At 41.3% G+C, this 26,742-nt stretch overlaps 1 protein-coding gene across 2 annotated transcripts; it reads right to left on the bottom strand.

The window, feature by feature from the left end:
* Nucleotides 1-480: 480 nt before the first annotated feature.
* On the bottom strand, nucleotides 481-26,359 carry LOC128025112 (monocarboxylate transporter 12-B-like). 2 transcript variants are annotated; one of them, XM_052611135.1, is made up of 7 exons: nucleotides 26,097-26,359; nucleotides 24,651-24,902; nucleotides 23,105-23,208; nucleotides 9,104-9,247; nucleotides 8,421-9,015; nucleotides 964-1,223; nucleotides 481-847 (listed from the first exon to the last, which is right to left on the bottom strand). In XM_052611135.1, exons 1-7 carry the CDS (start codon nucleotides 26,153-26,155, stop codon nucleotides 696-698), a joined length of 1,566 nt encoding a protein of 521 aa, XP_052467095.1. In that variant the 5' UTR covers nucleotides 26,156-26,359; the 3' UTR covers nucleotides 481-695. The 2 variants fall into 2 exon arrangements, with proteins under 2 accessions (XP_052467095.1, XP_052467096.1); XM_052611136.1 differs by having other exon boundaries at nucleotides 24,651-24,899; nucleotides 26,097-26,357.
* Between the last annotated feature and the right edge of the window lie 383 nt (nucleotides 26,360-26,742).

Raw genomic sequence — 26,742 nt, 5'->3', positions numbered from 1 at the left:
TCCTCTGTTGTTGTTTTCCTGTTTTCTAACCTTTTGACAAGTTGATAAATTCTTATAATGGTAATTATTAATGAGCATGCTGGTTGATTTGATTAGAAGCATGCATACAAACTTATATTAGCCTAATATCTTCAGCATTTTGTAAACTCTAGAAACTATTTGTCATCCAAAGAATCGTTGAAGAACAGCTTAGTTGTAGCAAACTCGTGATCGTAACAAAAAACATAGCTTGTCAAAAATGTACCCTTTACAGTATATCTGAATTTTACAGATCAGATTTTCCAGATATCTAGAGATCAGCACTGCCATCTAATTAAAGGAAAACTCACTGACTACTTACACATTTCTATGAAATTTGAGAGATAGATGGAGAAAACACAGTATATAAAAAAAAATATATAATCTAAGTCTTGATGTGTGTGTTTTTAAAGATCGCTAGTGCAGATGTGACTTTTTTTTTTGTCAAAGAAAGTCAATAAATGGCACATGAGAATTTTTTATACACATACAACTCCTGTCCATTAAACATTATTACTGACTCGATATATGCTAACAAAATTTGATTAAACAAATAACTAGACAAATTAAAAAAATTCCCCAATCCCTGTCCCAACACTGAAGTGGCTGGTAAAATTATCATCAGGTGTTTTTTTTTTTTTAGAAGTATAGTCTACTTGTTTGTCTTCACATGACACTCATGTGGGGTCTTTGCTCAGGCTGTTCTTTTGGGGTTTTTTACAACGACGAATGACAGCGACTGAGAACAGCAGAAGAGAACTGGAGATCAGGGCGAACCCACTCAGAAAGAATGTTGCCGTGTAAGTCCCTGTGGTGTCTACCAACCAACCTATGCGGAAAAAAAAATAAAGTAAGTTACATAATTACCATTTTTTTTTATTTTATAAACTTTATCCTTCCAAAAAATAACTCTTTTAATGTGGTGAAATGATAGCAGGCTCTTACCTCCAATGGGTGGGCTGACCAGATAGGGAACAGCGTGGAGGAAGAACACAACCCCAAGAGCTGAAGAGAGGTATGTTGTCCCTACAACATCTGACGTTACCACAGGAATGAGGGCAACATAGGCACCATCAAAGTAACCATACAGCACAGAGAAGGGTACCAGCGAGACAAATGTGCGTAAAAGGGGGATAAAAAGACAGCATAGTCCCTCCATTCCCACAGCAAACATGTAGCATATATTCCTGTACTTCTTCAGACATCTGGGAGAGATACAGAAAGTGTTAGTCAGCATGATCAGAAGCAAACAATCAACAATTTGTGTTGGTTTGCCTACAACCTGAGCATTTTTTTTAGCTTTTTGACCTCTGAATCATTTATCAGCCAAGAAACCCTGATGTGCACTTTTGTAAATCTCAACTCTAAACTGACAGCTGGGTCAATGATAAATTAAGGAAAAAAAAAAAAAAAAAAAAAAAAAAAATATATTAAAACCTAAAAAACATGTTCAATGGTATCAACATGTATACTTTGTCTTCATGTTCATTTCATACATATTTCAGAAAATGTTTTAAATGGCTTCAATTTAATGACTAATATGTCCAAAATATCACCATGTTTTCCATACATTTTGAATAATGTATGGAATACATAATCCCCAGTCACCAGTCTATTCACTGTCCTCTGTCTATTCACTATCCTTCTCTCACTTTGGGAAAAAAGGGGGGGTGAAGTCAAGGCTTAAAGGGTTAGAAAGTCGGACTTGCAATCCAAAGGTTATGAGTTTGAGTCTCAGGATTGTAGATTGGGGGAGTGAATGTACAGCGCTCTCCCCACCCTCAGTACCATGACCAAACCCCCAACTGCTCCCGGGCGCCGCAGCATAAATGGCTGCCCACTGCTGTTCACAGTGTGTATGTGTGTGTGTACACTTTGGATAGGTTAATGCTGCGTTCCAGGTAGGTTTTTGAGCCCGTAAATCACGACTTTATAAAAAGAAAATAAGACTCACTACTTGTAGCGTTCCAGGCAAGTCACCTCAAACGTCCTGAGCACCAGGAATTGTAGCTAAATTATTAAATTTATTGGAAAGTTATATTGTCCTAAAGTCTTTTTCTCACCATGTACCACTTGCATAAACACCGCATCCATAGACAATATTATCCATAGGGGCTATCGTAGTTGTTTCGTGGGTTATGTGACGTCAGAGCTCACGAGTTCACTGGTGGGAAGTCACGGGTTTGACTGCTGTTTTGGTGCACTTTCATGGGAAGAAAGTTGGAAAAACAAGGGTTATGGGTTGCCTGGAACGCGGCATAAATGCAGAGCACAAATTCCAAGTATGGGTCACCATACTTGGCTGTATGTCACGTCACTTTCACTTTTTCACTTTCTCAGTTACCAGCCCAGTCCACTGGGAACTACATTTCCCAGCTTCCAATCTGCAATGTTTGCCAGTTCCTGCCTCCTCCTTCCCATCTTACAAACAGTGTAAAAAGAATATTCCATCTTGAGCTTAATTAGTTTGATTCATTTTGAGTATAAATACTGGGTATAAATTATTGGGCTAGTTTAGAACATGCAACCACAATTATGGGAAAGACTACTGTTGCCAAGAAGACAATCATTAATACCATCCACAAGGAGAGTAAACCACAGAAGGTCATTGCTGAAAGAACTGACTGTTCACAGAGTGCTGTATCAAAATATATTCATAGAAAGCTGACGGGAAGGTAAAAGTCTGGTAGGAAAAGGTGCACAAGCAACAGGGATGACCACAGCCTTGGGAAGATTGTCAGGAAAAGCAGATTCAAGAACCTGGGAGAGCTTCACAAGGAGTGGACAGAAGCCGGAGTCACACATCAAGAGTCACCACAATCAGACATCTTCAGAAAAGGGCTACAGATGTCACATTCCTAGAACCAAGCCACTCCTGAACCAGAAAAAAAACTTTCACCTGGGGTAAGGAGAAGAAGAACTGGACTGTTGCTCATTGGTCCAAAGTCCTCTTTTCAGATGAAAGTAAATTTAGCATTTAATTAGGAAATCATGGACTGGAGTCTGGAGGAAGACTGGAGAGTCACAGAATCCAAAGTCCAGTGTGAAGTTTCTGAAGTCAGTGATGATTTGGGTACCATGACATCTGTTGGTGTTGTTCCAATGTGTTTTATCGAGTCCAAAGTCAGTGTAGCCATCTACCAGGAGATTTTGGAGAATTTTATGCTTCCATCTGCTGACAAGCTTTATGGAGATGCTGATTTTATTTTGCAGCAGGACTTTAGCACCTGCCCACAGAGCTAAAACCTTTTCCAAGTGGTTTGATAACCATGATATTACTGTGCTTGATTGGCCAGCCAACTCACCTGACCTCAACCTCACAGAGAGTCTATGGGGCAGTGGTGGTAAGTAACAAAGTAAAAATACTTTGCTACATTACTTAAGTATTTTTTTCGGGGATCTGTACTTTACTTGAGTATGTTTTATTTGCATCTACTTTCACTTTTACTCCACTTAAAGAGTTACTTTATTAAAGACAAAGTTTACTTTTTACTCCGATACATTTCCCCATGCCCGCTTCAAGTATTTACTACACTGATTTTACAAACCAATGAAAAATTTGGTTTTCTTTTGGAAAAAAAGAAAGCGCGACTTTGTGAGTTCTTTGCCAACATACGCTCACGCAGCAGTTAGTTCGAGGTGGAAGATGATCGCTAAAATAGGTGATAGTGCAGCTCTTGCTGCCCACAATGATCCCGAGATTCCCGACAGGGATCACCCATGGCCATATCTCAAGGATATGTTTGAATTCACTGAAGTCAAGGGACATTCTTATCGGCTGAGATGTCTTCTATGCCTGCCACGGGTGAATGAAATTTCAGTAGGGCTGTGTCGAATGCGATTTTCATGCTCATCTCATCAGTAACGCTCCTGTAATTAGTTGTATTATTTCCCGCACATGCGTTCAGATCAGGGTTGCCAGGTTTTCACAACAAATCCTGACCAGTTGCTTCTCAAAACTAGTCCAAAACTAGCCAAAAACGCGTTTCCAGGAGGTTCCCCGATAAAAATTGCTTCCCGGGGTTAAAATATACGTTTATTGAAAGGGTTGCCTTGGTAAAAGTCACATTTTAGGCGCTAAATATCAAGTTATTGGGATTGGGTTTTTTTCGACCGGCGGAGATGAAAAACAACCACGGATGTGGCAACACTGGTTCAGGTGGAGCGGCAGTTACTGCACAGAGCCGTAGTCCCCCGACAACTAACACAAAATCGCTTTCAAAATCGAGAAAAAAAAATCGATTTTGTGTAGATTGTCAGTGAATTACGGCTCTGTGTAGTATATGCCAACCAGTGTTGCCAAGTCTGTGGTTGTTTTTCATGTCCGCAGGTCGAAGCGATAATACCAATAACGTGATATTTAGCCTCTAAAATGCGAATGACAGAATTTTCATTTTTGGGAGAACTAACTCTTTAAAGAGGTGGTTCTTCCTCATTGATATTCTGAAACCGTCTTAACTTGTATCTTCCACATCTTCTGTTTGATGCAGCTATGATATTAGGGAACATGTCTCTTTGAAAGTTCAATCCCTATACTGCGATAAGGTTCTTCATTGTCTCTTTTGATTGTAAATCTAACAAATTTTAAAGTATCTAATCTAATCATTTGTTCAATTAAAACACTGCATATCACTCCCAAAACAACTGATCTGCTTAATTATTGATATTTACAGTTAATTTGAATATTTACTTTTTACTTCCGGTACTTAAGTAGGTTTTAAATTGGATACTTTTGTACTTTTACTCAAGTGATGTTTGAATGGAGGACTTTCTACTTTTACTGGAGTCATTTTTTATTTAGATACATCTACTTTTACTTGAGTATAACTTTTGAGTACTTTTGCCACCCCTGCTATGGGGTATTGTAAAGAGGAAGATAAGTAACATCTGACAAACAATACAGAGGAGCTTAAGGCCACTATCAAAGCAACCTGGGCATCAATAAGGACTAAAGCATTAAAGCAGTAATTCATACAAAAGGAGCCCCAACCAAGTATTGAGTGCATAATTAAACCTGCTTTGGAGATCTTGAAAATTTCTGTTTTTTAAATCTTTTTTGATTGATATTTGACAAAATATTCAAAAGAAAAACTTGATACTGAATTTTTTATTTTCCTAAACTATAAGTCATAACCATCAGAATTAAAACAAAAAACTCTTGAAATATTTCAGTCTGTGTGCAATTAATCTATAATATAAGAAAGTTTGCTTTTTTGAATTAAATTACAAAAAATAAAGAACTGTTCCATGATATTCAAATTTTTTGAGATGCACCTGTAAATCAGTTTGTGCTACGAAAACAATACAAGGCAATAAAAATAAAAGTGTCATTGTACTTATACAGCATGTGTATAAATTAATCTGTGAATACATTTATGAAATGATATGCATGGCTCATGTATGGGTCATGTATAATCAAAATTAATGACAATGGTCAGTTGAAGTGTTGGTGAATTGGGGATTAACACACACACACACACACACACACACACACACACAAAAACAGAACATGCAAAAAAAAAAAACGTAAATATTTATTTGTATCATGATTTATTCTTATCAAAGAAGTGAATGACACTTAAACCTGCACAATGGGTTCATGTTATTTGAATCAAAATGAAGCAGTCACGTGGGTGTGTGCCAAAACTAAGCTTCAGACGTCATAGGTCACATTGTTATGGCAAAATGTATCAAGCTTCACTGTGAGATGTTTAATTTTTTTGATACAAGCTCCGAAGCCTTGGTGCCAAACGCCACATCACTACTTCAGTCAGTCTTCAGTTCTACTCTTCACTAAGCCTTCACCACACACCTGCAGCAAAAAAAGACTGTTTAATGCTCAAGCTAAGAACAATTTATCTTCATTGAATTACATACTCTCATGTTTGCTGCTTCTCTGAAATACCTGTGAATAAAGATTGTTGACATCATGTCGTCTTCTTCTTCTGTATTTGTGACAGAAGACCAGACCCAAGGCCACGATTACCAGACTCAAAGCAACGTATACAATCAATGTGGTGGAGCAGGACAGCTCCAAGAAATTAGCCCCTGTCAATCTGATTTCTAAATTGAGGGATCTTCCTGTCATATCAGTTCAAAGGGCCAGGAAACCCAGTTCATGAATGCTCGATCTGTCCACTTCTAACAAGTGTACCCTTGCCTATTTCATGGCTTTTCATATGTCTCATCCAGGCCATATGTCTGTTTCAAGCCTGTACAATCCCTCAAGCACAGGCAAAGATGCCATTTAACCTCAGTCCATAGGAGGAGGGCTGAGAAAGAAGAGATGCCCACAGTGGCTCCAACCCCTGAACCTGAGCCTGCTCCAGTGTCACCTCCAGCCAAGGAGGACAATACAGAGATGGCTCTATTCCTGGAGTTCAGCCAAAAGTCAGCTTCAGCCATTGAAGTCATTAAAAGAGTCTGCTCCAGTCTGCTCCCCAGAGTCCACTCTAGAATGCTCTCCAGAGTCTGCTGTAATGTCTGCTCCAGCCCCTGAGTGCACTCCAGTGTCGACTCATTGAGAATGTCAGCCCATTCTTCCCCCAGAAGTCAGTGTCAAGGCCATTACTATCTAAATCTACATGGGAGCCCACTCTAACCCCTGAATTGCTCTCATCCCAGAGCTCATCCTAGTAAAGTAGTAAACATACTATGTATGTACACATACTCCCCGGTCGCCGCAGCATAAATGTCTGCCCACTGCTCCAGGTGTGTTCACGGTGTGTGTGTTCACTGCTGTGTGTGTGCACTTTGGATGGGTTAAATTCAGAACAGTATGGGTCACCATACTTTGCTGTATGTCACATCACTTTTTTTTTTTTTTATGTGTTTGGGCCGCACACTCCCCTACCACTCATAGCAAAGTGGAGGTGTTAGTTCCCAAATTGCCTGTTTATCCTGATACGACCATTGAGGTCGTTCTTGAGTTTTCGGTCTGTCAGTCGGTGACCCAAGAAGGCAACCTTGGGTTACTTGGTTACCCAGAAGTGACCATGGCTGCCGACAGAATCTCTTGTTTTCCTACATCCTGGCCACTTCAGCTGATGGGATCTTCTCTTCTTCTGCCTTCTGTGTCTCGGCCAGAGCAGCCAATGGAATCTTCTGTTCTCCTATCTATTGTTTCTCAAGACCAGCCATACAGATGCCAATACCTCAGCCGGCCTTACAAACCCCAGTTCCTCAGCCAGCCCTCCAAATGACTGTCTCTCAACTGGCCCTTTCAGATGGTCAAAAATCAAATAGCACTCGAGATGGTCCTAAGTCAGCTGGCCCTCCAGACGGTCCCAATTCAGCCGGCTATCCAGATGGTCTCAAGTCTGCTTGGAGATGCCGCCTGAGGCCATTACTTACTCCATATCTCTTTATATTCCAGTCCCTCCACATCTGCCCTGGTGGTCATCTGCTCTGCTGTGGTATTCTTTAAGCCCATCTAAACTACTCTGGTCGTTAGCTGCTCCACCTTGGAGGTCTTCAGCACCAGCTACTGTACACTGCTGTGGTGGTCGTCAGCTCCACTCTGGTGTTTTTTAAGCCCATCTACATTACTCTGGTGGTCATCTGCTCCACCATAGGGATCCTTAGTCTACACTGCTCTGATGGGCATCTGTTTTACTGTGGGAATCTTCAGTTACAGTACTTCTGCTCTGCATTGGAAGGGCTCAGCTCCATCTGTTCTGCCTTGTTAGCTTCCTGCTCAACTGGCTCCATCCTATGTATAAGAGCAATTACTCTCCACTTTTTTCTTGTCTGGTCTCGTCCTCCACTTACCTGGCTACTTTCTTATATACTTACCGGTCTTCAATTAGTCTTAATTTCCAGTCTTCACTAATGCATCACTGCACACCCGCCAGTACCTGAAACAAATAATTATTTATATTCCAGCTAAGAGCAATCTATATTCATGGAATTATATACAGTACTCACCTGGTTACCACGCTGCTTCTCTAAAATACATGTGAATAAAACCTTAGTTGTTAATGTTACATCTGAGTCTTCTCCTTCTGCACTTGTGACATTGGGAGTATACACATCTAACACATTGTCATTATTATTTTCTTAAATTTTCAAATATGTTCGTTTAATGAATTCATGATATCAGGACAAGTTTATCACCATGCTATTTTTTTGTTTGTTTGTTTTACAAAAAAAAAAAAAAAAAAAAAAAACAATAAATCAAAATTAATACTAATAAGAAAATTCATGCAAAAGTAATTGTCATAAGATATAGGAAAAAATATTCTCATGTCATTGACCCAGCTTTTTATTGGAAAACTAAATCTGTTCTAAGAAAAACTGATAATCAGATCTTAAGAAAAGAAACAACATTTGTCTCAGTCAATAAATTACCTATTTCTGTTTTTGACAGTAATGCAATAGTAATACAGGACAAAACAACATACCTCCTGTCAGTGAACCAGCCAAATGTGATGTTGCCAATGATGTCAATGACCCCTAGTATGGACATCAGGAAGGCAGCATGCTGATGACTGACACCTACATCTAGCGCATACGGTACTAGGTACACAAACGGCAGACTGCACCCACTGGCCAGCAACAGGAAGGAGCCTGCCAGCACCAGGAAGTCAGGCATGAGCAAAAAGTGGCATTCCTGCATGGACTGAAGACAACGTTGTTTAGCATCTACTTCTAATTTATCTCCCACAGCGCTCCCTGTAGGAACGCTGTTCACTGCTGGTGGCTTAACACCATACTCGCACTCAGAGTCCACTGGAAGTGGACAGGCCTCCTCTTCTTTTAGAATGATAGGCCGTAACAGAGCTCCACATACACACAGGTTAGATACAAAGCCCCCTAAAATAAGGAGGGCTCCTCTCCATGAGTAGTGTTCGATTAGCAGCTGTACTACTGGGGCAAGTATGAAGGTCCCAATGCCACTCCCAGACATGGCAATGCCATAGGCCAAAGCCTTCCTCTCAAAGAAATAGATACCGACCATGGCAATAGCAGGAGTGTAGCAAAGGGCAAACCCAAGCCCTAAAAAGAAGAATATGAAATAAAACCACTACATACAAAGTACAGAAAATGAGTCTGTAGGTCAGTGTTTTATTCTTAGGACTCTTACCAGTTAACACTCCCAGGGTAAGGTAAAGATATTCCAGGCTGGTGGCGAAGGAGCTGAGGACTAAACCTATGGAGGACAAAAATCCTCCTAGCATTACAGCTACACGGCATGACAACCGATTCCCGATCAGGCTTCCGAGTGGAGCTGCAAAAAGTAATGTGAATAAACATTGTGCAAATCATATTAATAATAATATATTAGGAAGAAAAAAAAATCATAAAAACAACAACAAAAATATTACATAGAGTAAACATGTAAGTAATATTTAATGTAATGCTGGGTTTCCATACATGTACACTTAATTAAGGGCCTTTTTTAAAATATAAATTTATACTTGTATTCAACAAAGATGCAATTAAATTGATCAAAAGTGACAATTTTATGTAGTAACAAAAGATTTCTATTTTAAATAAATGTGCTGTTCTTGTGAAATCTCTATTCATTAAATAATCCTGAAAAAATTAGTAGGTTTCCACAAAAATATTAATCAGCTGTTTTCAAAATTGATTATAAGAAATGTTTCATGAGCACCAAACCAGCATTTTATAACGATGTCTGAAGGTTCATGTGAAACCAAAGACTGAAAAATGGCAAGGGCCGGATTAACATAAGAGCTAGGCAGGACTGAAGCCCTAGGGCCCAACGATGGAGGTGGCCTGTTACTTACTGTTATGTAACAATCTCTAGTAGATAAGGCATTTAACATAATTCACTCGTAAATTAATTTTATTAATTAGGATTTGGATACGTTTTGATATTATCAATGGCTGCTTTTATGTATTTTTTTTGTTACTTTTTTTGTTGTTGTTTCTTGAAACATTGATTTAAATTGTAAATTATTATTTCAGTCAAATCTATAAAACCCTTTGCCACCCCAAACTACATATAAACGCCAGATAAGTGGCATAAAATTAATCAATGCAGCCACTTAATCCTTTGCTGTTTATTAACATGTGAACTTCCAGTTTAAATAACGTGACACTCTGCCCTCTATGTTTATAGAGCATCACAGTCCCGCCCACAGCCCGAGAGAGCTCTGGTGCCGGAAGTAAATTTCCCATTCTTTTTTCTCATTGACTTTCGGAAAAATCCTTATCTAAAGAGTTTTAGAGCATGTCTGATAATAACCAGCTACGGCTGAACTCATAAGCATACAACATATCATTTCGAGTGAAAAAAAGTAAGAGAAAATCCAAAAAAAAAGTCAAAGGTACAAGATTGTGTACATATTTTCATTTCGAGCGCAGGAACTACTCATCCCATAAACCACCGCACCTCACTGAATTGGACTGAAGCCCACAGCCGCGAACGAGCCTTTTGAGCGACTTCATGATGGCTGCCCGCGTGAACTTTTGCCTTGTGCAACACAGGTTTTTATTTTATTTTATTTTTAATGATGCCCAAACATCAGTCTTCACAGACCTTTGCGGGGTTTGACCAGACAGTTACACAAGTTCCACCAATCAGATGCATCACTGTGGGATTGTGGGATTGTTCAGGATTGTGGGTAATGAAGTACTTATCCAAGACATCGCGAATAAGAGGCATTTATCTCAAAACAAGGTTAGTGCCCCATGAACTTTTGGCATTTATATAAGCATATACTATCGCTTAGTACAGCCGTAGCTGTTTTTAAGTCCACCATGTATGGTTACGTTTTTATGGCTTATTTCCCAAAAGTCAATGCAGAAATTGCATTGATTTTTTACTTTCGGCACCAGTTGTGGACGGGACTGTGATGCTCTATGACGCTGCTCCCATAGGCGGAAAAGGGGGGGGGGGCTCCGGACCCCCCCATCTGAGGGTTGCCCCCCCCCCCAAAAAAAATATATAATTGAAATATGTGTATTGTAAATAGTATAATGATATCTAGTTAAACTAACTGTGTAAGTAGTTAAACAATACAAATGCAAACTGAGCAACAACAAAAGAAAAGTTTTAAACATCTAGAGTTCACCCTGCTTTGCCTCACATTGCTTTGCTCCACTGCCTGTTCCCCTTTTACCTCACCACCACCAACACACACACACACACACACACACACACACAAAGTCCGGTGCGAGATAACGTGTTCAGTATTTGTGGAACTCCATAAGTCTAGCTTACTTTATTCACATTAAACATCGGATGAAGTGATTATTTTCGCCTTAATATAGATGATGCTGAGTCATGTCCAAAAAAATTATTGTGTACCAAATTTACTTTTGTCAACGATGTAGTCTGCGCTGTTAGCGATTATAACAGGCATTTTATACAGGCGTTTACCTAGCTTGTTTAATAACATCCTACACACACCCATAGTACGCATATACAAGTCTTGTACATTAGATTAGATTAGTGCGGTTGCTATATTAATATTAATAATATTAATAAATACATATTTTGTATGTATTTATTTATTTCATATTTTATTTGTAAAAAATGTTTTTTAATTTTGGAGTATCTATTATTTATATTGCATTTTATTTTATTTATTTATTTTATTTATTTATTTATTTTCTCTTCTTCAAATTTTGTAGGCAATTTGTTTTTTGATTGCATTTTTTTATTGTTAAGGTGGCCTGGACTTGGGGACCGCTGGGGGGCTGGGTGATTGGAGGGGTTTAGAGGGTCAATTTTGTATGGTATATTTTTGGAGAAGAAATTGTATACAATTGTATATGACCCTCTCTTTGAAAAAGAAATAAAAAATTGATCCCCAAAAATAAATTATTATTTTTTGTTTTTCCCCCCGTCTTTCACATCTATACCGATCTCACTATACAGTTGTGTGAGGGTGTATGTCTAAGAGTGTGTATGCCTTCATTTTGCTAGAAATGGCAAATGTTTTTACATATGCATGTTTTAATTATAACTGAAGCAACAACATTGCTATTAAATGTGCTATATAAATAAATAAAAGTTGAAGTTAAGTTCAAATTCCATTGTATTTTGGTGGCTTGATTGTGTAAACAACTTCAAAAACGTGTTTTGAAAAAAATTGTTGAAAAATGTTTTGGTCAATTTAGTCAGCTTTTTCATTGAACCAAAAATAAATGTTGAGAAGAAGTATAATGGAATGGTCTCCATGCAATAGTAAGGCTTTCCTCTCTGTACACATATCCTTAAGTACAATTTTGCCTGTTTTATTGGTGTCCCCTTCAAAACTTGCTCGTGAGAAAATGAGGTGGTATCCTCGCAATTATATTCCTTCTTAGAGAAAAATGGTATATTTGAGGATTTCCAGTAAGGATTTAGACTGCACCACAGTACTGAGACTGCTCTCCTTAGAGTTACAAATAATCTGCTCTTATCATCTGATCGTGGGTGTATCTCTCTATTTGTTTTATTGGATCTTAGTGCTGCGTTTGACGCAATTGACCACAGCATTCTTTTGCATAGACTTGAACACTTTGTTGGCATCAGTGGAAGTGCATTAGCATGGTTTAAATCATACTTATATGACCGCCATCAGTTCGTAGCAGTGAATGAAGATGTATCATATCGATCACAAGTGCAGTATGGAGTACCTCAAGGCTCAGTACTAGGGCCACTACTCTTCACGCTTTATATGTTACCCTTGGGAGAAATCATCAGGAAACATGGTGTCAGCTTTCACTGTTATGCTGATGATACTCAGCTCTATATTTCTTCGCAGCCCGGTGAAACACACCAATTTGAAAAACTAATGGAATGCATAGTCGATATAAAAAACTGTATGACGAGTAATTTCTTACTGCTAAATTCAGAAAAAACGTGTTAATTATAGGATCTAAAAACTCTGCTTGTAATAACCTAGAACACTGTCTAAGACTTGATGGTTGCTCTGTCAATTCTTCGTCATCAGTTAGGAACCTAGGTGTGCTATTTGATCGCAATCTTTCCTTAGAAAGCCACGTTTCTAGCATTTGTAAAACTGCATTTTTCCATCTCAAAAATATATCTGAATTACGGCCTATGCTCTCAATGTCAAATGCAGAAATGTTAATCCATGCATTTATGACCTCAAGGTTAGATTATTGTAATGCGTTATTGGGTGGTTGTTCTGCACGCTTAGTAAACAAACTACAGCTAGTCCAAAATGCAGCAGCAAGAGTTCTTACTAGAACCAGGAAGTATGACCATATTAGCCCGGTCCTGTCAACACTGCACTGGCTCCCTATCAAACATCGTATAGATTTTAAAATATTGTTTATTACTTATAAAGCCCTGAATGGTTTAGCACCTCAGTATTTGAATGAGCTACTTTTACATTATGCTCCTCTACGTCCGCTACGTTCTCAAAACTCAGGCAATTTGATAATACCTAGAATATCAAAATCAACTGCATGGCGGCAAATCCTTTTCCTATTTGGCGCCTAAACTCTGGAATAACCTACCTAACATTGTTCGGGAGGCAGACACACTCTTGCAGTTTAAATCTAGATTAAAGACCCATCTCTTTAACCTGGCATTCACATAACATACTAATATGCTTTTAATATCCAAATCCGTTAAAGGATTTTTAGGCTGCATTAATTAGGTAAACCGGAACCGGAAACACTTCACATAACATCTGATGTACTTGCTACCTCATTAGAAGAATGGCATCTACGCTAATATTTGTCTGTTTCTCTTTTGTTCAGAGGTCACCGTGGGCACCAGATCCAGTCTGTGTCCAGATCAGAGGATCACTGCAGTCACCCGGATCCAGTACGTATCCAGACCAGATGGTGGATCAGCACCTAGAAAGGACCTCTACTGCCCTGAAAGACAGCTGAGACCAGGACAACTAGTAGTTGAGTTGGGTCTGAGTCCACCTTTGTCGAGTACGAGTCAAGACCAAGTCCACAAACATCAAGTCCAAGTCCGAGTCCAAAAGGGGCCGAGTTGGACTCAAGTCCGAGTTCTTAAAGGCCGAGTCCGAGTCGAGTCCGCCCAAGTCCAGAATGTAATTAAATTAAAAAAGATTATAAATTGGTATTGTAAATTTTTACATTCTATTAATATTTTAACCTTTCAACCCATTTAACCAATGGCAATATAAAAATGTAATAAAAAATACCACTGTTACATCTAGTCATTGCCATTGAACATTTTTATTTTATGTCAACAGAACTAGTTTCCTATCAAAAAAGGTTTCAAAGGTTTTATTGTATTACAAGTGCATGAAAATACAAATGAACCTGTTTTATTAATGTATCACACTATATTGTCCTCCAGTTATATTTATGTTTATTATAAATATAATATATTTATTTGTTAACCCTCCATCCTAGAACATCTCACTCAATCCTATTCCATTATCATGTATAGCACAATTGTTTATACACTTATTTATTTGCTAATTTGTAAATCTCTCTCTTTTTTTTTGTCTGTGTGTTGTTGTCTCTGTGTACTGGAAGCTTATGTCACTAAAACAAATTCCTTGTATGCGTAAGCATACTTGCCAATAAAGCTCTTTCTGATTCTGATTCTGAGTTAAAGCTGACATTTCAATTATTTAATGCCTCTCCCCCACATTCGACAGAGGTAAAGTGCAGCCAATGAGGAGATCCTTAATGATGGCATTATGAATTTCCTGTTGTCTTGGGAGAACTTGCATCATAAAGTAGCACTGCTTGTTTGGCCAATTCTAGTCTTGCAAATCCTGCAATGCTGAGCTGTGCAGCATCTGTTGGTTGCTGCTGCTGTCTTTGGTACTCGGTTGTATCGGTTTTCGGATCACCAGTACACTGAACCGAAAACCCTTTCTTTCGGTTGCGTCCGATTTGGGAGCCGATGAACCGATGATACTGCGCATGCATGTAATTTTTCAAGTATTTTGTTAAACATCGGAAAGTGTGCTAAAATAACTAATATATATATATTATTATTATTTTTTTTTTTAAGATGCATGTTTCTAATCTGTATATTGTAGATTATGTATGGGCCAAAGGGGTTTTCAGGGAAATTGGACAATAATTAAGACTCTAAAGACTATGTTTAAGAGGAATAAGGGATTATTTATGAAATATCTGTACTGTATTTATAGTTAATGAAGACAGATTCACAAATTGAGTTTGTAGTAAACAGAACATGAACACGAGTAGAGCAGCTGATGAAACTGAACTGCAGCACGTGCCGGTTTGAGCGATGCTCGTTTTCGAGTCAAGAATTGGTAGCATCGGTTTTCGGATCATCAGTAAACTGAACAGAAAACCGTTTTTTTTTTCGGAGGCGTCCAATTCGAGAACCGAGGAGCTGATGATACTGCGCATGCGTGATTCAGCGTGAAACCGACTGACTCACAGCGGGTCTGAACCGAACTGATTCTTTTGGTGATTGATTCTGAACTGATTCTGTGCTAATGTTATGAGTGCAGGTAATCCGAGGGCTTGAATGAAGGGCAATCCGACGAAACGTAAATTCATTTAATAACAAATACATCGCAATGGATTATGTATAGTAAATGGATCATGGTTTCTGCGCTGATGACACCTAATTTACTTTATATCTTCAAGACTTAAATCCTCGTATGCACATTATTGCAGTTGCTGTATTTGGGTGTGTTGTTGCAAAACTTAATTGTAAACTTTTCATGATTATGAGGTTTTTAACTGACTGAAATTATGATTAGTGACTTTATATATTTGAATGTTTGATCGACATCGCAAATGCCAGCCATTACGTCGAGCGTAAAAGAACCAGTGAACCGTTTTTTTTCAACCGGTTTATTGAATCAAACCTTCCGAAAGAACCGGTTCGTGGAAAAGAATCAAACTTTCCATCACTAATCCACATTGATATCCAGTGAGTGATGCGTGTGTTTCGTCTGTAAGCATGAGATGATATGCTACTGCTGCCTGCCGGTGTGGTGCAGTAAAATGACATCAGGGGAGACATTCATTAATTTATCATCTCAATTTTATGCTGGTTTTATTGTTACACACGCGGACTCGACTGTACTCGGGATATTTTCAGAGTCCAAAATGTTCAAGTCCGTGTCAAGTCCGAGTACAAATACACCCGAGTGCATGACAAGTCCGAGTTCATTCAAAATTGGACTCGAGTCCGAGTCCGAGTTCGAGAACCCCAACTCTAACAACTAGAGCCCCAGATACAGATCCCCTGTAAAGACCTTGTCTCAGAGGACCACCAGGACAAGACCACAGAAAACAGATGATTCTTCTGCACAATCTGACTTTGCTGCAGCCTGGAATTGAACTACTGGTTTCGTCTGGTCAGAGGAGAACTGGCCCCCACACTGAGCCTGGTTTCTCCCAAGGTTTTTTTTCTCCATTCTGTCACCGATGGAGTTTCGGTTCCTTGCCGCTGTCGCCTCTGGCTTGCTTAGTTGGGGTCACTTCATCTACAGTGATATCGTTGACTTGATTGCAAATAAATGCACAGACACTATTTAAATTGAACAGAGATGACATAACTGAATTCAATGATGAACTGCCTTTAACTATAATTTGGCATTATTGAGACACTGTTTTCCAAATGAATGTTGTTCAGTTGCTTTGACGCAATGTATTTTGTTTAAAGCGCTATATAAATAAAGGTGAATTTGAATTTACTAATCTTGTGAATTAGCAAATTTTATTGTACAAATATGTTTTTAATTGGCTATTAAAGTTCATATGGGAATATTACATGACACACTGATCCTTTAACAATGCATTGGTGCAAAAACGTACACCTTTTGAACCAGTCTTGCAACATGATTGTAACGATAAAAACTCCCTAATCATCGGGAAGAAGGAGGCGGGAACCGGCGCACAATCAAAACATAATTTTAATATTCAAAATAAATACAAAACGGCGCACCAGCCCCTCGCGGACGACTGGTGCGCGCAAATAAAAACCAAAACATAAAATATTGTCCAGGCCTGGTCCTCTCTCGTCCTTCACGGTCGTCACTCCAGTTTTATATCCTTCCATCTCCTACGTGGGACTCAAGACCGGCTGTGGGGCACAGGTGTAGCTCATCTCCAATCACTACACCTGGCCTCACTCCTCGTTCCCACGCCTCTCGGCCCCGCCCCACTCGCCACATACCCCCATCGCCCCTCGCAGGCCGGGGGGTACCCTCGAGACTGCGCTCTACTCCCCCCCCCCCCTTCCCTCCGGGGGGGACCGCTCACGGGGACCTGCAGAAACCTGGGGGTAGGACAGACGAGGCGAGAGAAAAGGAGATGGAAGGAGGAGCGACAAGGACGAGAGAGGGGAGAGAGAAAAAAAAAATAAAAGACGCACTGCTGCTCGGCCCTCCACCGGCTGGGTGATCTCCTCCGCGGTGCCCGGCGGTGGCACTGGACGGCCCTCGGCGGACGGCACGACACTCCTCCGCCGCCCGGTGGACGGCGACGGCTCCTCCGATTTTGGGCAGCGGCAGGAGTCCCCCGTTCCCTGCCCCTCCAGGTTCCATCACGGAGGCGGCAGGCTCCGGCCCCCTGGCGAACGGCGCCGACTCCTCCGCTCCCTCACGGACGGCAGCCGCCCCTCCATATCGTGGGCGGTCGGCAGCGAGCTCGCCCGTCCCCGGCAACTCGCTCCAGCCCACCGCCTCGAGCGTCCCTGGCGGCACATACCTCGCCTGCTCGAGGGCACCGCGGATTCAACACAGCGGCGAGGGATCTTCAGCAGCGCGTCCCTCCTTCTCCCGGGCTTCGACACCACTGTAACGATAAAAACTCCCTAATCATCGGGAAGAAGGAGGCGGGAACCGGCGCACAATCAAAACATAATTTTAATATTCAAAATAAATACAAAACGGCGCACCAACCCCTCGCGGACGACTGGTGCGCGCAAATAAAAACCAAAACATAAAATATTGTCCAGGCCTGGTCCTCTCTCCTCGTTCCCACGCCTCTCGGCCCCGCCCCACTCGCCACAATGATTTATCCACTGCCACAAATACAAAATAATGATTTTGTGCACTTTATTTACTGAACCAATATTTTTAAATTGGCCTTTGAACTTAGCTTTATTGCATGGCAAAAAAATAAATAAATATAAATAGTGCATTACCTTGCCAAAACACTGACAGGGCTCACTGATCTCATGGCATTATTGAGCTTTCCAAATTCAAACTTTGCATGCAACAATCAGGCAGCCATTTACAGCACCCTGATCCAATTGCATACATGCATCATCAGATTGATAGTACTCTAGCCCAATAATGTTGGGGGATCCATTGAGGGTGACAGTCATATTTCAGGGTGACCATGCCACTCTTTATCATAACCATGCTAAATTTAGTGCCAGTATGAGCGCTCATTGGTGCCCCTTCAGCTGATGGTGCCCTAGGCGACAGCCCAACAACACTGATTATATGTATACAGTAAAGGCTCTGTGTGCTGAAGACAGATACAATAGGTCTGATGATGCAAAGTGAAGTGTCGAGGTAAATGGTACAAAACTGTAAATACAAGCATTGTAATCCACACATGACACATCAGCAGCTGGTCCGTCCTTCTCCACAAGGCAGCTCTGTGGACGTATGTGTCCAGCATTCAAACTGGACACATGGAGTTAAGGCCTGCTGCACTACCAGTTGTGGTGTGACAGAGGGAACCTTTGGAACATAACCTGCTCGAGGATATAGAAATGCTTTAGCCATGCTGGGCACAAAGTCAAGATGAGTAGGGGCCACTGAGAGGGCCTGAAGGTCTCCAACTCTCTTTAGAGAAGTAATTGCCAACAGGAAGGCAGTCTTTATATTCAGATGACGATCTGATATCTCCTGAATCAGTTCAAATGGAGCTTTACACAGAGCCTCTAACACCACAGCCAAGTCTCAGGTCTCAGCCTCAGTGCACCGTGGAGAAAACGTGGGGTGTCTGCCCACTGACTGGCCCCCGAGGGGGACATGGTAGGCCCCAATAACTGCTACATAAACTTTTAAAGTGGAGTGGGTCAACCCTGCAGCGAACCTGGCTTGTAGAAACTCCAGAATTGTATTAACTGGGCAGTTAGCTGGGTCAAGCTGGCGGTCTCTGCACCATGAGGTGAAGGCTTCCACCTCATGGCATACAGTTGCCTTGTTGAGGGAGCTCTGGATTGGAGGATGGCCTCAACAACCCCGGTTGAGAGACCAGATGCTATGAGCTGTGCCCCCTCAGGGGCCACACCCACAGTTTCCACAACTCTGAGTAGATCTCTCCTGACTGGAATCTCCCATGGAGAGCCGTTGAGGAGTGAGATGAGATCTGAGAACTATACTCGGCCCGGCCAGAATGGGGCTACTAATAACAGCCAAACCCAGTACCGGCGTGCTCTCGCCAGAACTCCCGGGAGCAGAGAGATTGGGGGAAAAGCATACAGACGAAGTCTCGGCCAAGTCTGTACCATAGTGTCCAGTCCCAGAGGAGCTGGATGAACTAGAGAGAACTGGAGTGGGCATTGCAATGTCTCCTGAGTCAAAAAGAGGTCCACCTGAGCCTGGCCAAGAACTCTCCATATCTGCTTCACCACCCCGGGGCATCCATTCCCTGGGCCTCTGCCCGTCTCAACAGGACGTCCGCTCCCATATTGAGTATCCAGGAATGTATAGTGAGAGGAGTTTGTCTTGGGACCACACAAGGCTCTGGTGTGCCAGCTTGTGTAAGGGTCGCGAATGCAGACCTCCCTGGTGGTTGATGTAAGAGACCAAAGATGTGTTGTCAGTGCGCACCAACACATTGTGACCTCTCAGGTCTGGGAGGAAGTGTTCAGCAATTTCTGAAACTGCTTGACAGTGAGTAACTGACCTTATCTGACTATCGACTGATGTGAGGATCAACTCGATAGGAGCAGGGGACAGATGTGCTTGCATTGTGGTCAAATCCCACACCACGCCTACATAAGTGGTCCTCTGTAGTGAAGAAAGTACACTTTTCTTGGCATTCAGTCTCAAACCTATCTCCCCCATGTGGGCAAGAACAACATCTCGATGTCGAACTGCCATCTGCCCTGATTGTGCTAAAATCAACCAATCGTCAATATAGTTTAAACATGAAACCCAGATTCCCTCTCTTGAGGTGGGTCCACCTCGATGGCCTCCTAGGGTTTTTACTTCCTGTTGAAGCTGAACTGAATGGAATAGATTTTTTCTACCATGTGCAGGACCCATTGAGATACATTTGACAGTAGTTTCCATGCTGCTCAATAATCTACTAAGGGAACCAGTCTGTCAAAACTGATCTCTGGTGTTATAGAGGCAGATCAGTCTGTAGCAACCCAAGCTAAATGTTTTACAGACCCCTGAAGGGTGGAGAGCCTCTCAGGTCTGCTATGCTTACAGGTGAAAGAAACTGAGGGCAGCACTCGCTGGAAGCCGCTGCGCCCTGGAACTCTGGCAGGGTTGGCAGACTGACTTCCCAAGGACACTGAGGCAAGATGGGCACAGTGTGATGCAGTGTACGCCACTCAACCACAGTAGGGGCCGGCCTCTGAAATCCTGACCCAGGTCGGTACTTCTTAGCCAAGGACCTCCTAGCCTGATGTATGCTCCTCAGATCCAGCTTAGGGTAGGAAGTCCCCAACCCTTTGACCTCCGGTCCTGGGGCAGGGGAGCACTGGTGGCAACACTCTTCTGTGCCTCTCTGTACGAGGAGCCGGTACGCAGAGGGCCTGCTCCCGACCAGCAGCCCCCGGATCTAGAGAGCGGTGACGGAGGAACCACTGAAATGCCACCACCTGTTTATGGGTCTCCTGGTACCTGTCGAGGACTGAGTTGACAGCATCGCCTGAACAGGCCAGAAGGTGCCAGCGGGGCATCCAGGAGAAAGACCTAATCGTTTTATCTCATCTCCGATAAGGTCAACCACAGATGCCTCTCCACTGCCACCATTTCTGCCATGGACCACCCAATGGCACGAGCAGTCTCGTGAGTAAGTCTTCGTCTTAACTCTGCAATGTTATCGGAGTTAAGCTCCTTACCCTCATCCAGCTCCTTAAGCAGGTCTGCCTGGTACGCCTGTAAGACAGACATAGTGTGCATTCACGCACTGGCCTGACCTCCTGCCGTGTAGCCCTTGCCCACCAGCGCTGATGTTGTGCGCAACGGCCTAGAGGGCAGTGCTGGTCCCTAAACCAGTCTTTTACAGATCCAGCAGCTAGACTGAAATATCGACTTGGGGACTATGGGCATTCTAAATATTCTTCCTGTTTTGAAGAAGGAGTGGAGAGCTCTGCTTAGGATGTTGGCGGACCTCCGATAACTGGGAATGCAAGTGGGTGGACTGGCACAGACTTTTTGGACATTGGGAGGAGAATTGGAACTGTGATTTTGGGTTGGGTTTTTAATGATTGCTTAGACAATCCCTTGCCACCTCAGGAGATGGAGGAGCTTTAGACTCTCAACTTTTGGAGCTTCACTGATTGTCTCTTTTACCGCAATTTATAAATGTCATGTCGATCTGAGCTGATTGCACTGCCCCAGGAGATGCCAGTCTGCTCTAGCTGATAGTGAATCTTCAGTCTTTCTCATAAGTGAAAGTCAAGGTGGAAGAGGGCAGCAAAGACTACCCCCATGGTTCTGACTCCAGTGGGTCCCGGAAGACCTGACTCCGGTGGTCTCAGATATCGCCACAGAGCTGCCTGATTTCACTACTGCTGCCATAATCAAGGTCATCTTTGCCTTTTACCTCAGGGCTGTTTTGCTTGCATGGGCCGCCTCCAAGTCCACTCAAGAGCATGCTCCAGTCTGGGAGCCCTCAGAGTCCACTCATGAACTTGCTCCAGTCCAGGAGTCTGGTTCCACACAGAATCCACTCAAGAGCCTGCTCCAGTCTAGAAGTCCTCAGTTTACTTCAGGTGTGCCATCCCTCCCCCTGATCCGCCTCCTTTCCACCTACCTCCTGAACTTTTGTTTTCTGGTGGAGTGTCTGATATCTGCTCCTTAGTCATTGTATTTAATTTTTTTATGTTTTACAATAAATGCTGCACTTGGATCTGGTATTTTTGGAGCATTCTATGACTATGTCTATGTGCTGCCCACGAGGCTATCGTGAATCTTAGCCTAAGTCAAGTCCGGATATTATCCTCTTTTAGGGCCAGAAAGAAAATGTTTTAATAATAAAACTAGTTTATTTGAAGTAAAGAGTCATATGCTCAAAAGTTGCTGCCATTTCTGGAAACCTGTTTGCTTCTATTTATGCTTTTAATGTGTTGTGGCGAAGTCGTGGCCTAATGGTTAGAGAGTTGGACTCATAATCCAAAAGTATGTGAGTACGAGTCTTGGGCCGGCTGGATTTGTAGGTGTATTGTATTGTGAATGTGACTCAATGGTGCTCTCTGCCGGTAGCGATTATTAAGATGGTGGATCGAACACTCCCGGTGGCTTCACTGCCTGTTGGCAGTTTAGAATGCGATGAGCGATGCAGTCATATATAGATCAGTGGGAACTACATTGTTTGGTGGAAGGATACAGTTTTTATTTTTATCATTACACTTTATTTGCTATGTTTTATTCTGTGAAACCTTACTACGTATATAAAATTACCATTTTATTAAAAAGCAATAAGCCCTGTGATGCCTTGGTTTACAGTGAATTTATAATAGCTAAGGGGGTTTTTAGCTCTTAGCTCTTTTAAATTCACAGAAAACCACTGCTTCTTTGGGTTTATTTCTTTATTTGAAATCTTTAAATAATAACAGCATTACTTGTGTCTTTTGTTTACTCGTCAGCTGCCTAATGATGTCCTTTCCTTAATGTAATTCTTACTATCAACAGCAGAGAGCACTGGGTGTAAGGAAAGCAAACAGGCCTGTTTATTTATGGGGGGTCAAGCTTGAGAAACTATTGTGTTCTCTCAAGATGTTCACTATGTGTTGCTAACTTCAAGAGAACGTTTTCAGTCTCCCACAGGCCGTAGGTATTTTTTAGTGTCTTATGCAACATTATTGTCTCAGATGGGCAAAAACTCTGTCTAAAACAACTGTGTGACCAATCTAGAAAAGAGAGTTTGTAACTGAATTCTGCTGATGGAAAACCTACTTCAGACTGGGCCAATAATGATGACTGTGATATATTAATGTTGAATGACTTTATTGACCAATAAGATTATTACATACCACACAGCATGGTTGTGCAGTCCACTAATGAATGAATCCATGCTGTCCCAGAGTAATCTCTTCCAAAGTGCATCTGAAACTCAACGAAGAATATGGAGATGCATCTGAAAAAGAGAAAAAGACAACTCTGATCAGACAAAACACACACAATAGAACCTGTGGTTTTAAAGGATTATAGTGTGACACTTCAAACAGCACGTTTTAAAAGTCCAGTGCCATTCACAGCGAGTAACAACGAAGAGCCGTGCGGTTCATGGGTGTCTAGATATGAAAGGCTGAGAAGGGGTAATGAGGCACAAGCCTCTGCAGTGCCTGTTCTGCACCTGAACAAACAAAACTACATCACCATGCAGGTCATTCGGGTTTGAGCACTCAGTGTGGGTATGACAGCCGGCAACTCTCACGTCTTCTGCCACTGAGAAAAGACGTGTCTGGCCATCTGCCATCAAAGAAGGAGATGTGCTTCAGTCAACTGGTCCACAGTGAAAAAACCCAGTCGGCAAAGCCAAGTTGCAGTCTCAAAACATAAATTCTTACTTTAGAAGATGAATAACACACACATGTGGATGATAAGAGCTTTGAAGGGGTTAAGGGAATATCCATAAGATAAAGAAGAGGTTAAAAAGGCTTTTTTTTATCCGAAAACCACAGACTGCCCTTTAAGCTCTAACAGAGTTTCATCATCTAGTACCTCTCTGGTTGATTATTACCACTTATCTCAACAGGACTTAAGAAATGGTCAAAAGCGTCCTTGTTTAAGAGGTGAGAGGTCACATAAACTATTGTATTCTCACCAGCCATCTTGCAATTTCATCTGTTCTACAGTACATCATTAGTGGATCTGCAGACCTGTCCTTCAGGTTCTTGCATTTCACACCTTTCCATGTAAGCCGATGATCATTTAATTTGAATAATGAAATAATGAAACATAATTAGCGTGGTCATTTCAGGACGTTCCTTGCCTGAGGGGAAAAACTAAATACTGTTAAACAGAACAGCCTTGTTTAAATCAGTATAAAAGAAAAGACTTTAACTCTTTCAACATATTACAGAAAAATGTCACAAGTGTGTCAACATAACCAAAGGAGTAAAAATACCTAAGAGTTGCTGGCCATTGGATGCAAAACAACAACAACAACAGCATCAACAACACTGTGTTATCTATATCCATGTGTAAAGGCCTGAAAGTTGTTTTCAAGTCTGTCAAATGTAACCTGATCTCAAAGGCTGCTGCAGAAACACCAGATAGCACTTGTCACTTTGTGAACCAGTGACTAATTCTAGGTAATTCTCAACATGGAATGAACTAAATATAGTTGTGCCTCAAGTACTGTACTAATCAAAAGTATGTACTATTTAACAGGTTCAACCCATTTGAGAAACAAATCCTGACATTTTAAGGAGATACAATATTCTTAAGGTACTGAACATCAAGGTAAACTCTAGGATATAGCTGAAAACCCCCACCTTTCAATAAAGTTTGCTTAAAACTAGTTCTAGTTCTACACAGGTATGAATAACAGCTTACACCCTCCAAAAAGCTTACCTCGTAACAGCTCTGGTGCAAACAGTTACCACAAAGCAGCCAGCCACGATCATCCATCCCCACCCTCCATCAGGTGGAAGGACGCCTCCTTTCTTCTTCTCCGGAGCCATGGAATCTGTCCTTCCCACCACCTTTATTGCCTTCCAAAACTTCAAAACACCCAGTCTTAAACACAAGTTGCACCTCTCTGCCGCCACACTCACACTGTCATGGAATTCCTTCTGCAGATGTGAGGCCCGGTCAGTGACTCTGCTGAGTGCAAGATGACACAGTCAGCAAAACAGACAGGAATAACTAACAATCTCAGCTAAAATGATTAACAGGCACAATTGGTGATGCACATATTCTCTGAAAATGTGACATCTTCCAGGGTTTGGGGCTCCTCTTCGCTCTTTCAAATGATTCACAGTAAAGAGTAAAATGATGCATGACTGCATTCATGGGAAGTGTTTATGAGAGAGAGCCCAGCTTGGCGGGTTGCCATATTAACTTTGGCCTTGCAGTCTGCCTCCCTGACCCCTCTTCCCCCTTTGTCCCAGTTAAAAAGCAGTTTCCCCCCACTAAATACCATCCAGTTTTTGGCATCCTAAAATATACCTTGACACTAGTTGTTAGTCTATTAAAATAAGAGACAACGGTGTGGAAAATGAGATGCATAGTTTAAAGCCACGAAGAGTTACAGTAAAAACAATAAAATGTGGCTCTGTACACTATGTACACTGTCAGGATAAGATGACACCAGTTTTTGTCCCCCTTATTATGCAACTGAACTTGTGCTGTACTCTATGACTCTTCTAATCTTGATATCAGTCAACTGTGGAAACAGTCCCAATTGCAAATTTTTTTCAATGCAACATGAAAAAAACACATAAATTGAACAGATTGAAGGTAGGCTTGTCTAACTGTTGATTTCTGGGATTATTTACTCTCAACTTCCTAAATTAAAAGTGTGCCATGTCAGTATATAAACACATTTTATGTGTAAATGCATCTCAGATTTAAAGTGGTTTCCTTCAGAAGTTGTCTGCAAAACAGAAAGCAGCACAACCAAAATAGCAATTAATAATAGATTTACATATACAATTAGCCTATATTTTGCACCTGCAAATCTTAAAGACACTTGTCATGATTTTGACTAATAATCTATTAGGTTAAACCTAAGAACATTTTTAGAAGAGCAAAAATAATTGCAAATTATTACATTTGGCATAGTTAAACCCAGCATTATTATGATTAGATATTTATTTTTTTTCTTTAAAAGAATGCGTCAAATCGTTACAAAATTAATTTATTCTAATAGGTGTAATAATAAAGTAAGACAACTTATAAAGTTTCGTGTCGTTTTGTTTTTAAAAACGGAATATAAATTCACCAGTGCGCGTCATTCCTGGTTGAAACCAGATGTTTAAAAAAAAACTTCTCAAAGTGGTAAATAAAGGCACTTACCATTTTATAAAATAACCGCAAACACGGTCCAAACTTTCCCCATTCAACTCCTCTCGCATGAACTGGTCCAGACGTCTGAAATTCTTCTGCACATCTGTTTAATTGAGTTGGTGCAGGATGTTCGTCAACATCCTGCGGCTTCCACCAGCGAACAAGTTCGCATCTGTCGGATCATCAAGACGAGGGGTACACTGACGTGTTTAGACGTGCGAACTGTGAACCTGTTTGCATGCAGTATCTACTCCCCCTTCACGTGAAAAGAAACGGATGCAAGTGTACATGGGAGGACAAGTATTTCTTATTTGCAGAACTCGCTACTTGGGACTTACCCTAGTTTCAGTTGCTGATGAGGAACACGCCAGTTTACAAACGAGTTCAGCATACAGCAATTTCTCATTTCACAAGTACGATCTATCAGGCCAACCAGATTTTTAATTGCTGGCAGGCAGCAGGGCTGGCCCAGGCTCTGTTGGTGCCCTAGGCGAGATTTTAGATTTCCGCCTACCAAACCCCCATCCCCCCAAACTAACAAAAAAACACTGAAAATGCAGATTCTTCAAACCTTAACATAACATAACATAAATACTGATAAGTATTAACAAAAGTAGTAAATAAATTTTGTTAAATGGAGATGTTGAATCGCCTT

The sequence above is a fragment of the Carassius gibelio genome, chromosome A12 (assembly GCF_023724105.1).
Source record: "Carassius gibelio isolate Cgi1373 ecotype wild population from Czech Republic chromosome A12, carGib1.2-hapl.c, whole genome shotgun sequence".
NCBI classification, from domain to species: domain Eukaryota; kingdom Metazoa; phylum Chordata; class Actinopteri; order Cypriniformes; family Cyprinidae; genus Carassius; species Carassius gibelio.
This window is presented reverse-complemented; position numbering and strand designations above follow the sequence as displayed.